Source organism: Bombina bombina, chromosome 1 (genome assembly GCF_027579735.1).
Source record: "Bombina bombina isolate aBomBom1 chromosome 1, aBomBom1.pri, whole genome shotgun sequence".
In the NCBI taxonomy this organism is placed as follows: Eukaryota; Metazoa; Chordata; class Amphibia; order Anura; family Bombinatoridae; genus Bombina; species Bombina bombina.
The window spans coordinates 243,838,424-243,854,590 of NC_069499.1; the positions used below are offsets into that span (position 1 = coordinate 243,838,424).

Genomic DNA, 16,167 nt, shown 5'->3' on the forward strand with positions numbered 1-16,167 from the left:
AAGACGCAAGAATTTGGGACTCGGAAGTGTCTATTCTACTCTTAAAACATCTGATAGTTGAGAGTGATTATCAATGTTCTGATGGCCTGGCCTCAGTCATCCTTAACCTGGTTCTAATCGGGCTATATCACCGCAATGGTGTATATCAACCACTAGGGAGGAACTCAGGAGTTCCTTAGCCATGTAGGAGGTGACTTGGATTGTTTCAGTGTGTGGGAGCTCACAATTGTTGTCCGTCTGCCATCCATTTTCCAGGAAACACTGGGTAGCGGATAGATTTTTCTTTCCAAGGAATGGGAACTCCATTCGGAAGTGTTCTCTAACTTAGCCCTCAAATGGGGGGTGCCGGTGCTGGTTCTGTTGGCGTCTCAACAACATGCCAAGCTGCAAAGGTAAGATTCAAAATGAAGGGATCATCTGGCGGTTTCTGTGGAATTCAGGTTGGTATACCTTTCTTCCGATGGCTCTCTTTCCATGAGTATTGTTCGTATCAAGCGGGAGAGAGCGTTGGTGTTTCTAATAGCTCCTGCGTGGCCTTGCAGGACCTGGTTTGCATTATCTGAAGCTGTCTGCTTGGAGATTGTATGCTTAGTTCTGTCTAGCGTGGGTCTTCTGTGTCAGTCATTGAGACAATGTTTCGGACTTGTAAGCCTGTTACGAGAAAGATTTACCATAAGATATGGCGTTATATCTTTATTGGTGTAAGTCTAAAGAAGATTCCTCGCCTGAGGTTTCTTTTGGGAGAAAGGCTCTTCAAGCAGTGGTGCCCTTATCATCTGTGTCCTCTAGCTTGGGTATTGATTCCCAACAGTAATTGATGATTCTGTGGATTCACTGTGTCATTAGAAAGAAAACAAAATTTATGCTTACCTGATTAATTTATTTATTTCTTGACACTGTGAGTCCATGGCCCTCCCTGTTTTATTCAGACAGTTTTTGTTATATTAACCTCAGACACCTCTGCACCTTGTGTTATTTTCTTTCTCTTCTTTTCTTTGGCCGAATGACTGGGGGATTGTGGGTAGGAAGGTGATACTTATCAGCTTTGCTGTGGTGCTCTTTGCCTCCTCCTGCTGGCCAGGAGTGATATTCCCAACAGAAAAAACAGGTTTCCAAGAAGGCAACGACCCTCAATTTATAAAAATCCAACTGTCCATTTTTTAAGTACACATAGTACAACGATATAAAAACAAGTAGAGCAGCATCAAAAAATTTACAAAAGCAGTAAATAAGATCAGTCTTACGCGTTTTAGCATAGATTTGCCATAATCATAGACTCCTGATATTCATAGACTCCTGATATTCCCAACAGTAATGGATGATTCGGTGGACTCACCGTGTCAAGAAATAAATAAATTTATCAGGTAAGCATAAATTTTGTTTCTTGGAAAGTATTGTTCCTTTTGGCTATCTCTTCTGTTAGAAGAGTTTTTGATTTATCTGCTCTCTTGTGAGTCTCCTTTTCTGATGTTCCATCAGGATAAATCTGTTTTGCGGACTTCGTTTAAATTTCTTCCTAAGGTTATGAATTCTAACAACATTAGTAGGGAAATTGTTGTTCCTTCCTTGTGTCCTAATCCTAAGAATTCTCTTGAGAAGTCGTTACACTCTTTGGATGTGGTAAGAGCTTTGAAATACTATGTTGAGGCTACTAAGGATTTCAGAAAGACTTCTAGTCTTTTTGTTGTATTTTCTGGTTCTAGGAAAGGTCAGAAAGCCTCTGCCATTTCTTTGGCATCTTGGTTAAAGCTTTTGATTCACAAGGCTTACTTGGTGGCGAGGCAGTCTCCACCTCAGAGAATTACGGCTCATTCTACTAGATCAGTTTCCACTTCTTGGACTTTTAAGAATGAAGCTTCAGTTGATCAGATTTGCAAAGCAGCAACTTGGTCTTCTTTGCATACATTTACTAAATTTTACCATTTCAATGTATTTGCTTCTTCAGAAGCAGTCTTTGGTAGAAAGGTTCTTCAGGCAGCTGTCTCAGTTTGATTCTTCTGTTTATATTTTAAGTTTTTTTCTTGTAATTTATGAGAAAAAAATATTTTTTGTTTGTATTTAATTTCTCAGAGGAAATAGCTGTTTTTATTTTATCCCTCCCTCTCTAGTGACTCTTCTGTGGACTTCCACATCTTGGGTATTTTATCCCATACGTCACTAGCTCATGGGCTCTTGCCATTTACATGAAAGAAAACATAATTTATCTAAGAACTTACCTGATTAATGTCTTTCATAATGGCAAGAGTCCATGAGGCCCACCCTGTTTTTGGTGGTTATATGTTTTTGTATAAAAGCACAATATTTTCCAGTTTCTCTTTTTTTGTATGCTTTTTTACACCTCACTACTTGGCTATACGTTAAAACTGAAGTATGTGTGTGGTGGGAGGTATATTTATAGGTATTTTGAGGTTTGGGAAACTTTGCCCCCTCCTGGTAGGAATGTATATCCCATACGTCACTAGCTCATAGACTCTTGCCATTATGAAAGAAATTAATTTATCAGCTAAGTTCTTACATACATTATGTTTTTTGGTGGTCTTGTGGACTTCGCTGCTTGGGTATAGGAGCCCACATGTGGTAGATCCTGTGTACTCACCATTCTTTGAAGGAAAACAAAATGTATGCTTCAGGATGGTGAGAGTCCAAAAGTCCTACTCTTTGCTTTAGTAAAGCTGGCTTTGTTTGCAATTCTTTGCCATGTGTGATATGAGAAGGGGCAGAAGGGAGATGGGGTTGCCTCCTCCTGGTGACCAGGTAGTGAATAGCAGACGTGACGATCTTGTGTATTCTCACCATGATGAAGGAAATTAATTTATCAGGTAGAAATAAACTTAGATTATTCATTACATGGTACTTCAAAACAAATGTCATTATCTTTTATTAGCTCTGCTTTTTTTCGCCAATTCGTTTTTCATGATTTTTTTTTTTTTAAACCAGGTCACCTTATCGGATGGAGAAATACGACAAAAAGAACAAAAAGATGCTGAACTTGACAAAAAGATTCAGGCTCTCAGGAAAAAGAATGAAGCACTTATCCGAAGATACCAAGTAAACAATTGCTAATGTATAATTGTTTGGAATGTGCGCAAATTGTCATTGTGTATAAAGTAGTGCAGGGTTGATAGTCTTAAATGGATAGAACGGTCAAAACTAAAATGTACATAGGTGCATTTCAGGTTTTAGTAGAAGCATTTCTGCAATATTTTCCCATTAGCAAAAATATTTCTAGTAAAAGTTATTACTCTTTTCAGTGGCATACGCACTTATGCTGTGAGGGCTTGTGCACCAGTATTCAAGCTCAGAGAGCTGGTGGGGTGTGTATTGTGTTTATGAAGACTCAATTTGTTATAATAGCCAATGTTGACTCTTTGTGAAGGTGTAGTGTTTAAAATTAAATCCTTTAATAAATAAGAGCATGTAAAGAGCTGCCGTGGCCTTACACTTGTTGGAGGATATTGCCGGCGAAACTCCAAGCTGCAGGTGTCCATAAATAATTATGATCCTGCGCTTTAACTTTTTTTTTTATACCAGGAGCCCCGCTTCTGTGACATCATAGTGTAGGCATTCTGCAGCGTCCCGGTAACAGACCAAGAACATCTTTGAAGCCGCTTCCCTTACTTCCTTCATGGTGTCCAGATGGAACCTTACAACCCCATTGCTGATGCTTTGAGTCCATGGACACCGTGTTTACAAATGTAGGTGCTCTGATGGTAATTTTAAAACGGGCATAGTCAAGTTGATAATGGAGTCAGTGTAAATGTTTGCTTGTTTTTGTGTGTTTTTTTAATAAAACAAACCTAATGTCTGATTTATTTATTTATATATATATATATATATATATATATATATATATATATATATTAGAGCTGCAACAACTAATCGTCATAATCGATAATAATAGATTATGAAAATAGTTGTCAACGAATCTCATAATCGATTAGTTGGTTTGCAATTAGTTGGCCTGTGCACAACACCAGCTGCTTCACTCCAATGAACTCCTGCACATGGTATTGTGTTTTATGGTTATGTCCTTAGCCTAAAGGACGTTTACTTTTCACTTTTTCAGGACAGTATAAGTTTACAACTACCCCTGGCTTATGTGCAACCCAGATATAATAGTCATCATTTCTCCAACATAGGTGTGTCCGGTCCACGGCGTCATCCTTACTTGTGGGATATTCTCTTCCCCAACAGGAAATGGCAAAGAGCCCAGCAAAGCTGGTCACATGATCCCTCCTAGCCTCCGCCTACCCCAGTCATTCTCTTTGCCGTTGCACCGGCAACATCTCCACGGAGATGGTTAAGAGTTTTTTGGTGTTTAAATGTAGTTTTTATTCTTCAATCAAGTGTTTATTTTAAAATAGTGCTGGTATGTACTATTTACTCTGAAACAGAAAAGAGAAGAAGATTTCTGTTTGTAAGAGGAAGATGATTTTAGCAAACGTTACTAAAATCGATTGCTGTTTCCACACAGGACTGTTGAGATGAAGTAACTTCAGTTGGGGGAAGCAGTTGGCAGACTTTTCTGCCTGAGGTATGACTGGCCACATTTCTAACAAGACTTTGTAATGCTGGAAGGCTGTCATTTTCCCTATGGGGACCGGTAAGCCATTTTCTTAGATTAAGTAAAAGAATAAAGGGCTTTATAAGGGCTTAAAAAACTGGTAGACATTTTTCTGGGCTAAAACGATTACTTTGCTAAGCATATTTGGCAGATTATAACTCTTTATAGTTATTATAATCTTGGGGATTGTTGTTAAAAAACGGCAGGCACTGTATGGACACCTTTTTCAGATGGGGGCCTTCTCTAGTCATAGGCAGAGCCTCATTTTCGCGCCACTAATGCGCAGTTGTTTTTGGAAAGCAAGGCATGCAGATGCATGTGTGAGGAGCTAAGAACCACTGAAAAAGCTTATAGAAGGCGTCATTTGGTATCGTATTCCCCTCTGGGCTTGGTTGGGTCTCAGCAAAGCAGATACCTGGGACTGTATAGGGGTTAAATGTAAAAACGACTCCGGTTCCGTTATTTTAAGGGTTAAAGCTTTCAAATTTGGTGTGCAATACTTTTAAGGCTTTAAGACACTGTGATGAAATTTTGGTGAATTTTGAACAATTCCTTCATGCTTTTTCGCATATTCAGTAATAAAGTGTGTTCTGTTTAAAATTTAAAGTGACAGTAACGGTTTTATTTTAAAACGTTTTTTGTGCTTTGTTGACAAGTTTTAAGCCTGTTTAACATGTCTGAACCATCAGATAAGCGATGTTCTATATGTATGAAAGCCAATGTGTCTCCCCATTTAAATATATGTGATAATTGTGACATAGTGTCCAAACAAAGTAGGGACAATGATGCCACAGATAATAATATTGCCCAAGATGATTCGTCAAATGAGGGGAGTAAGCATGGTACTGCATCATCCCCTTCTGTGTCTACACCAGTTTTGCCCACACAAGAGGCCCCTAGTACATCTAGTGCGCCAATACTTATTACCATGCAACAATTAACGGCTGTTATGGATAATTCTATTGCAAATATTTTATCTAAAATGCCTACTTATCAGAGAAAGCGCGATTGCTCTGTTTTAAACACTGAAGAGCAAGAGGACGCTGATGATAACGTTTCTGACATACCCTCACACCAATCTGAAGGGGCCAGGAGGGAGGTTTTGTCTGAGGGAGAAATTTCAGATTCAGGAAAAATTTCTCAACAAGCTGAACCTGATGTTGTAACATTTAAATTTAAATTAGAACATCTCCGCGCACTGCTTAAGGAGGTATTATCTACTCTGGATGATTGTGACAATTTGGTCATTCCAGAGAAATTATGTAAGATGGACAAGTTCCTAGAGGTTCCGGTGCCCCCCGATGCTTTTCCTATACCCAAGCGGGTGGCGGACATAGTAAATAAGGAATGGGAAAGGCCCGGCATACCTTTTGTTCCTCCCCCTATATTTAAGAAATTATTTCCTATAGTCGACCCCAGAAAGGACTTATGGCAGACAGTCCCTAAGGTCGAGGGGGCGGTCTCTACTCTAAACAAACGCACTACTATTCCCATAGAAGATAGTTGTGCTTTCAAAGATCCTATGGATAAAAAATTAGAGGGTTTGCTTAAAAAGATGTTTGTTCAGCAAGGTTACCTTCTACAACCAATTTCATGCATTGTTCCTGTCACTACGGCAGCGTGTTTCTGGTTCGAAGAACTAGAAAAGTCGCTCAATAAAGAATCTTCGTATGAGGAGGTTATGGACAGAGTTCAAGCACTTAAATTGGCTAACTCTTTTATTCTAGATGCCGCTTTGCAATTAGCTAGATTAGCGGCGAAAAATTCAGGGTTTGCTATCGTGGCGCGCAGAGCGCTTTGGCTAAAGTCTTGGTCAGCGGATGTGTCTTCCAAGACAAAATTGCTTAACATCCCTTTCAAGGGTAAAACACTGTTTGGTCCTGATTTGAAAGAGATTATTTCAGACATCACCGGGGGAAAGGGCCACGCCCTTCCTCAGGATAGGTCTTTTAAGGCTAAAAATAAGCCTAATTTTCGTCCCTTTCGCAGAAACGGACCAGCCTCTACTTCTACATCCTCTAAGCAAGAGGGTAATACTTCTCAACCCAAACCAGCCTGGAGACCGATGCAAGGCTGGAACAAGGGTAAGCAGGCCAAGAAGCCTGCCACTGCTACCAAAACAGCATGAAGGGATGGCCCCCGATCCGGGACCGGATCTGGTGGGGGGCAGACTTTCTCTCTTTGCTCAGGCCTGGGCAAGAGATGTTCAGGATCCTTGGGCACTAGAAATAGTTTCTCAAGGTTATCTCCTGGAATTCAAGGAACTACCCCCAAGGGGAAGGTTCCACAGGTCTCAATTATCTTCAAACCAAATAAAAAGACAGGCATTCTTACATTGTGTAGAAGACCTGTTAAAGATGGGAGTAATTCATCCAGTTCCAATAGGAGAACAAGGGATGGGGTTTTACTCCAACCTGTTCATAGTTCCCAAAAAAGAGGGAACATTCAGACCAATTTTAGATCTCAAGATCCTAAACAAATTTCTCAGGGTTCCATCGTTCAAAATGGAAACCATTCGAACGATCCTTCCTACCATCCAGGAAGGTCAATTTATGACCACGGTGGATTTAAAGGATGCGTACCTACATATTCCTATCCACAAGGAACATCATCAGTTCCTAAGGTTCGCTTTTCTGGACAAGCATTACCAGTTTGTGGCACTTCCATTCGGATTAGCCACTGCTCAGAGAATTTTCACAAAGGTACTAGGGTCCCTTCTAGCGGTTCTAAGACCAAGGGGCATTGCAGTAGTACCGTACTTGGACGACATCCTGATTCAAGCGTCGTCTCTGTCAAAAGCAAAGGCTCATACGGACATCGTCCTAGCCTTTCTCAGATCTCACGGATGGAAAGTGAACATAGAAAAAAGTTCTCTTTCCCCGTCAACAAGAGTTCCCTTCTTGGGAACAATAATAGACTCCTTAGAAATGAGGATTTTTCTGACAGAGGTCAGAAAATCAAAACTTCTAAGCTCTTGTCAAGTACTTCATTCTGTTCTTCGTCCTTCCATAGCGCAGTGCATGGAAGTAATAGGATTGATGGTTGCAGCAATGGACATAGTTCCTTTTGCACGAATTCATCTAAGACCATTACAACTGTGCATGCTCAGACAGTGGAATGGGGATTATACAGACTTGTCTCCGACGATTCAAGTAGATCAAAGGACCAGAGATTCACTCCGTTGGTGGCTGATCCTGGACAACCTGTCACAGGGAATGAGCTTCCGCAGACCAGAGTGGGTCATTGTCACGACCGACGCCAGTCTGGTGGGCTGGGGCGCGGTCTGGGAACCCCTGAAAGCTCAGGGTCTATGGTCTCGGGAAGAATCTCTTCTCCCGATAAACATTCTGGAACTGAGAGCGATATTCAATGCTCTCAAAGCTTGGCCTCATCTAGCAAAGGCCAAATTCATAAGGTTTCAATCAGACAACATGACGACAGTTGCATATGTCAACCATCAGGGGGGAACAAGGAGTTCCCTGGCGATGGAGGAAGTGACCAAGATAATTCAATGGGCGGAGGATCACTCCTGCCACTTGTCTGCAATCCACATCCCAGGAGTGGAAAATTGGGAAGCGGATTTTCTGAGTCGTCAGACATTCCATCCGGGGGAGTGGGAACTCCATCCGGAAATCTTTGCCCAAATAACTCGATTATGGGGCATTCCAGTTCTGGCCTCTCGTCAGAACTTCAAGGTTCCTTGTTACGGGTCCAGATCCAGGGATCCCAAGGCGACTCTAGTAGATGCACTAGTAGCACCTTGGACCTTCAACCTAGCTTATGTATTCCCACCGTTTCCTCTCATTCCCAGGCTGGTAGCCAGGATCAATCAGGAGAGGGCTTCGGTAATCTTGATAGCTCCTGCGTGGCCACAGTATGCAGACCTGGTGAATATGTCATCGGCTCCACCATGGAAGCTACCTTTGAGACAGGACCTTCTTGTTCAAGGTCCATTCGAACATCCGAATCTGGTTTCCCTCCAACTGACTGCTTGGAGATTGAACGCTTGATTTTATCAAAGCGTGGGTTTTCAGATTCTGTAATAGATACTCTGATTCAGGCTAGAAAGCCTGTAACTAGAAGAATTTACCATAAGATATGGAAAAAATATATCTGTTGGTGTGAATCTAAAGGATTCCCATGGAACAAGATAAAAATTCCTAAGATTCTATCCTTTCTACAAGAAGGTTTGGAGAAAGGATTATCTGCAAGTTCTCTGAAGGGACAGATCTCTGCGTTATCTGTTTTACTTCACAAAAGGCTGGCAGCTGTGCCAGACGTTCAAGCGTTTGTTCAGGCTCTGGTTAGAATCAAGCCTGTTTACAGACCTTTGACTCCTCCCTGGAGTCTTAATCTAGTTCTTTCAGTTCTTCAAGGGGTTCCGTTTGAACCCTTACATTCCGTAGATATTAAGTTATTATCTTGGAAAGTTTTGTTTTTGGTTGCAATTTCTTCTGCTAGAAGAGTTTCTGAGTTATCTGCTCTGCAGTGTTCTCCGCCCTATCTGGTGTTCCATGCAGATAAGGTGGTTTTGCGTACTAAGCCTGGTTTTCTTCCGAAAGTTGTTTCCAACAAGAATATTAACCAGGAGATAGTTGTACCTTCTTTGTGTCCGAATCCAGTTTCAAAGAAGGAACGTTTGTTACACAATTTGGACGTAGTCCGTGCTCTAAAATTCTATTTAGAGGCCACTAAAGATTTCAGACAAACATCTTCTTTGTTTGTTGTTTATTCTGGTAAAAGGAGAGGTCAAAAAGCAACTTCTACCTCTCTTTCTTTTTGGCTTAAAAGCATTATCCGATTGGCTTATGAGACTGCCGGACGGCAGCCTCCTGAAAGAATCACAGCTCATTCCACTAGGGCTGTGGCTTCCACATGGGCCTTCAAGAACGAGGCTTCTGTTGATCAGATATGTAAGGCAGCGACTTGGGCTTCACTGCACACTTTTGCCAAATTTTACAAATTTGATACTTTTGCTTCTTCGGAGGCTATTTTTGGGAGAAAGGTTTTGCAAGCCGTGGTGCCTTCCATTTAGGTGACCTGATTTGCTCCCTCCCTTCATCCGTGTCCTAAAGCTTTGGTATTGGTTCCCACAAGTAAGGATGACGCCGTGGACCGGACACACCTATGTTGCAGAAAACAGAATTTATGTTTACCTGATAAATTACTTTCTCCAACGGTGTGTCCGGTCCACGGCCCGCCCTGGTTTTTTTAATCAGGTCTGTTGAATTATTTTTTCTAACTACAGTCACCACGGTATCATATGGTTTCTCCTATGCATATTTCCTCCTGTACGTCGGTCGAATGACTGGGGTAGGCGGAGCCTAGGAGGGATCATGTGACCAGCTTTGCTGGGCTCTTTGCCATTTCCTGTTGGGGAAGAGAATATCCCACAAGTAAGGATGACGCCGTGGACCGGACACACCGTTGGAGAAAGTAATTTATCAGGTAAACATAAATTCTGTTTTTATTGTTTATATTAAATCAGGTGATTTGGAACTATGCTTTTCATGATATAGTACCAAGCTTGTTATTTACACCTAGCTTCTAGATTGATGGTAGTTATTTAAATTGATGTGCGCTATTATCTGTTTGCACAATTATTAGTGTATTGCTTGCTATTGCTGATTATATGTACTGTATAAATAAATGTGTAAGGCTTTGTCCTGTTATTGATATAAAGTCCTTAGCACTTTTGATTTTTTTTTTTTATATATTTTTAATAAATTGTGATAATATGTACCAGATTCCACCTTTTTTAAGTATGTATATGTGTTATTTTTAGAGAAGACTAGATATTTTCCCCTAACCTTATAGCTGGTTATTTACCATTGCATATAGATATTCAAGATATTTTTTATGTTAGAATGAAGTCAAGGGTTGCTTTATTGAGAGGCCCCTTGCCAAGGTGGAAAACACTTTGCATTGGTGAAGAGCTAACAAAGATAAATATTCCACTTTGATGAAATTGGCAAAACCGTACTTATACATCTCAAGCACCTCAACACCATCTGAGTGCCTCTTCTCTGCTGCAGGAAATATAACTGCTAACAGAGAACCAGCCTTAGCCAGAAGCATGTGGACATGTTGAGAATTTTTGCATTTCTACCTCTTTTTTTAGTTCTACCTCTTTTCAAACAGTTTTTGGTTTGGTTTTGTTTTATTATAAAACTGTGATCTGCTGCTTAAAAATTAGACAAACAGGGGGTGGAGCCAACCGTGGCAGGGATAGGTAGCATGGAGTAAGAGCTCCCGCTAAACTTTATAGATTTTAAGGCTTTTTCATATAAAGAAGTGTATTATCCTAAGATTACACCTAAAATAACAGAAGACACCGATCTATGACATGTTATGCCAAGTTTTGAGGCTCTCATTCAGATTTCAGCCATTACTTTTGTGACTCTGTAACCACGAGGTGACTGAGCATATAAATCTTCATATCAGCAAAGCCTTTGCCGAGATTCATGGAACCTGAACACTAGTTTCCTATATTGCACTTGGGAAGACTAGTACACTGAGGAGAGACCCTGCTGCTGGATCCTTAAGATACTGATCTACTTCTATCTAGGTCTGGGGATTATTGTACATTATGGAACCTACTGCAATGCTGTGGGAGATAGGCTCCCTGCTACAGCAATATTGAGAGGCCTTCACATCATCGTTCACAACAGCTGACTGTTCACCCGTCACTACCCTCCCTCCCAAGATTGCCAGTAACGGCGATATCGGTGAGCCCCAAGTAAGCGTTGGTTTAGGATCCCAGCGGCCGCCATCTTTTTTCTTACCGGACCTCCAGTCTCAGAGTTTTCCCAGCTCTTCCCTGATGGAGTCCAACTGCCTGGCAGCTACCATTTTACCGGGTGAGGTTGAGGATGATCTGGAGCCTGCTGCCGCTAATCACATAGATAGGAGCCTTAGACCGGAAGAGTTTTTTAATCCTCTGGGGCAACACGCAGTTGAAGCGGACTGTACACTGGTTGGGAGCTTCTTGCAGCAACATGTTTGTGGACGGGTCAGTGCTAAGCATGGAGAATCAGACCTGCAAAGACTGTTTCTGGCCTGTCTGCCTATGTGCAAATTATGTGGAGAGATCATGTGGGATAACGGACACTCTACACTAATGGACCGCAGCCAGCTTCATGGCAGGAGACATTTAATTAGCTCTGTTTCACAGAATAACTGCCCCAACGGTATCCAGCACCATAGGTTTATATTGATTCTAGGGCAAGCTAGAGACAAGTTAGGTATTAGCTAAACTGCTCATAATGAGTGATCTTTAACTAGCTTGTTATACACTGGGGCACAAGTTTAGACTGATATGCGCTTGTTGAATATTAGTAGTACTGCCAATTTTTGTTTTTCTCATCTTAAATTTGTTTATTGGTATTATGTTAAGCCTGTTTCCTGTTGTTAATGCTTATTATATCCTTCACATGTATTGATGTTTATACATATACAGCTCATTGGTATGCCTTCTTGGATTGTCATCTAACGTAAATATTTTAACTCAGGTCTTCTCTCTAACACAATAGGCATTAAAAACGCTATTCAACTAACTTAGGGAAAGTTAAGTGAGCAACTATTTGAATTACACACTCATAAATGTAACTGTTTTGCTTGTTGTTTGGGCATAGGGCCCATGTCCAGACAGCGGGGTTTCTAAATTCCAGGTATGTGGAAAAACCATATTCCCTATTTATATTATAATGCCTAATCAATTGCCATGCTTAAAATTTTGGAGTTATTTCTATTTCTCTCTAACTGGGTAGGCATTTTAGCCTGATAGCTGAAGATTTAATTGCTGTAGACATATATATATATATATATATATATATATATATATATATATAACTATATCTCTAAGTGAGGAAGGTTTTACAATTAAGCTTGCAGCTCCCAACTCACCCCAAGAGGTAATCTATCCCATTCCTAGAGTCTAACAAGTTCCTTAAGAGCTTAAAAGTAATATATTTACATAGGAAGTTTGGGCAGTTCATACTTTCTAGTAATTTTTTGGCTCAATGTGTAAACATAATTTCTCTTGTTAAGTGTATCCAGTCCACGGATCATCCATTACTTATGGGATATTCTCCTTCCCAACAGGAAGTTGCAAGAGGATCACCCACAGCAGAGCTGCTATATAGCTCCTCCCCTAACTGTCATATCCAGTCATTCTCTTGCAAGCCTCAACCAAGATGGAGGTCGTAAGAGGAGTGTGGTGTTTTATATTTAGTTTATTCTTCAATCAAAAGTTTGTTATTTTTAAATGGTGCCGGAGTGTACTGTTTATCTCAGGCAGTATTTAGAAGAAGAATCTGCCTGCGTTTTCTATGATCTTAGCAGAAGTAACTAAGATCCATGGCTGTTCTCACATATTCTGAGGAGTGAGGTAACTTCAGAGAGGGAATGGCGTGCAGGTTTTCCTGCAATAAGGTATGTGCAGTTAATATTTTTTTAGGGATGGTATTTGCTAGAAAATGCTACTGATACCGAACTAATGTAAGTAAAGCCTTAAATGCAGTGATAGCTACTGGTATCAGGCTTATTAATAGAGATGCATACTCTTATAAAGATGTAATATAAAACGTTTGCTGGCATGTTTAATCGTTTTTATATGTATTTGGTGATAAAACTTATTGGGGCCTTGTTTTTTTCCACATGGCTGGCTTGAATTTTGCCTAGAAACAGTTTCCTTAAGCTTTCCACTGTTGTAATATGAGTGGGAGGGGCCTATTTTGCCGTTTTTTTGCACAGCAAAAATTACAGACACAGACATCCAGCTTCTTCCTGCATGATCCAGGACATCTCTGGAGGGCTCAAAAGGCTTCAAAGTCGTTTTTGAGGGAGGTAAAAAGCCACAGTAGAGCTGTGGCAGTTGTTGTGACTGTTTGGAAAAAACAAACAAACAAAAAAAACAAAAAAAAAAACGTTTTTGTCTTTTATTATTCTGTTTTGGGTATTAAGGGGTTAATCATCCATTTGCAAGTGGGTGCAATGCTCTGCTAACTTGTTACATACACTGTAAAAATTTCGTTAGTGTAACTGCCTTTTTTCACTGTTATTTCAAATTTTGACAAAATTTGTGTTTCCTAAAGGTGCAGTAACGTTTTTTATATTGCTTGTAAACTTGTTTAAAGTGTTTTCCAAGCTTGCTAGTCTCATTGCTAGTCTGTTTAAACATGTCTGACACAGAGGAAACTACTTGTTCATTATGTTTGAAAGCCATGGTGGAGCCCCATAGGAGAATGTGTACTAAATGTATTGATTTCACCTTAAACAGTAAAGATCAGTCTTTAACTATAAAATAAATATCACCAGAAGATTCTGACGAGGGGGAAGTTATGCCGACTAACTCTCCCCACGTGTCAGACCCTTCGCCTCCCGCTCAGGGGATGCACGCTAATATGGCGCCAATTACATCAGGGACGCCCATAGCGATTACCTTGCAGGACATGGCTGCAATCATGAATAATACCCTGTCAGAGGTATTATCCAGGTTGCCTGAATTAAGAGGCAAGCGCGATTGCTCTGGGGTTAGGAGAAATACAGAGCGCGCAGATGCTGTAAGGGTCATGTCTGATACTGCGTCACAATATGCAGATCATGAGGACGGAGAGCTTCAGTCTGTGGGTGACATCTCTGATTCGGGGAAACCTGATTCAGAGATTTCTAATTTTAAATTTAAGCTTGAGAACCTCCGTGTGTTGCTTGGGGAGGTGTTAGCTGCTCTGAATGACTGTAACACAGTTGCAGTACCAGAGAAATTGTGTAGGCTGGATAAATACTATGCGGTACCGGTGTGTACTGATGTTTTTCCTATACCTAAAAGGCTTACAGAAATTATTAGCAAGGAGTGAGATAGACCGGTTGTGCCTTTTTCCCCACCTCCTATATTTAGAAAAATGTTTCCAATAGACGCCACTACACGGGACTTATGGCAGACGGTCCCTAAGGTGGAGGGAGCAGTTTCTACTTTAGCAAAGCGTACTACTATCCCGGTTGAGGACAGTTGTGCTTTTTCAGATCCAATGGATAAAAAATTGGAGGGTTACCTTAAGAAAATGTTTATTCAACAAGGTTTTATTTTACAGCCCCTTGCATGCATTGCGCCTGTCACGGCCGCGGCGGCATTCTGGTTTGAGGCCCTGGAAGAGGCCATCCATACAGCTCCATTGACTGAAATTATTGACAAGCTTAGAACACTTAAGCTAGCTAACTCATTTGTTTCTGATGCCATTGTTCATTTGACTAAACTAACGGCTAAGAATTCCGGATTCGCCATCCAAGCGCGTAGGGCGCTATGGCTTAAATCCTGGTCAGCTGATGTGACTTCGAAGTCTAAATTACTTAACATTCCTTTCAAGGGGCAGACCTTATTCGGGCCTGGTTTGAAGGAAATTATTGCTGACATTACTGGAGGTAAGGGTCACACCCTTCCTCAGGACAGGGCCAAATCAAAGGCCAAACAGTCTAATTTTCGTGCCTTTCGAAATTTCAAGGCAGGTGCAGCATGAACTTCCTCCGGTTCAAAACAAGAGGGAACTTTTGCTAAATCTAAGCAGGCCTGGAAACCTAACCAGTCCTGGAACAAAGGCAAGCAGGCCAGAAAGCCTGCTGCTGCCTCTAAGACAGCATGAAGGAACGGCCCCCTATCCGGCAACGGATCTAGTAGGGGGCAGACTTTCTCTCTTCGCCCAGGCGTGGGCAAGAGATGTTCAGGATCCCTGGGCGTTGGAGATCATATCTCAGGGATATCTTCTAGACTTCAAAGCTTCCCCTCCACAAGGGAGATTTCATCTTTCAAGGCTATCTGCAAATCAGATAAAGAAAGAGGCATTCCTACGCTGTGTGCAAGACCTCCTAGTTATGGGAGTGATCCATCCAGTTCCGCGGACGGAACAAGGACAGGGTTTTTATTCGAATCTGTTTGTGGTTCCCAAAAAAGAGGGAACCTTCAGACCAATTTTGGATCTAAAGATCTTAAACAAATTCCTCAGAGTTCCATCTTTCAAAATGGAAACTATTCGGACCATCCTACCCATGATCCAAGAAGGTCAGTACATGACCACAGTGGACTTAAAGGATGCCTACCTTCACATACCGATTCACAAAGATCATCATCGGTTTCTAAGGTTTGCCTTTCTAGACAGGCATTACCAATTTGTAGCTCTTCCTTTCGGGTTGGCTACAGCCCCGAGAATCTTTACAAAGGTTCTGGGCTCACTTCTGGCGGTTCTAAGACCGCGAGGCATAGCGGTGGCTCCGTATCTAGACGACATCCTGATACAGGCGTCAAGCTTTCAAGTTGCCAAGTCTCATACAGAGATAGTTCTGGCATTTCTGAGGTCGCACGGGTGGAAAGTGAACGAGGAAAAGAGTTCTCTATCCCCACTCACAAGAGTCTCCTTTTTAGGGACTCTTATAGATTCTGTAGAAATGAAAATTTATTTGACGGAGTCCAGGTTATCAAAACTTCTAAATGCTTGCCGTGTTCTTCACTCCATTCTGCGCCCTTCGGTAGCTCAGTGTATGGAGGTAATCGGCTTAATGGTAGCGGCAATGGACATAGTGCCATTTGCGCGCCTTCATCTCAGACCGCTGCA

The 16,167-nt window shown here is 41.3% G+C and overlaps 1 protein-coding gene across 3 annotated transcripts in view; it reads left to right on the forward strand.

The window, feature by feature from the left end:
* The first annotated feature begins 2,898 nt into the window (after nt 1–2,898).
* CCDC9B (coiled-coil domain containing 9B) overlaps nt 2,899–16,167 on the forward strand; it is a 673,451-nt gene continuing 660,182 nt past the window's right edge. For all 3 annotated transcript variants that reach the window (XM_053697898.1, XM_053697899.1, XM_053697900.1), the window contains exon 1: nt 2,899–3,048. In XM_053697898.1, the coding sequence (XP_053553873.1) occupies nt 2,914–3,048 (135 nt within the window). In that variant the 5' untranslated portion in view covers nt 2,899–2,913. The remainder of the gene's footprint in view (nt 3,049–16,167) is intronic.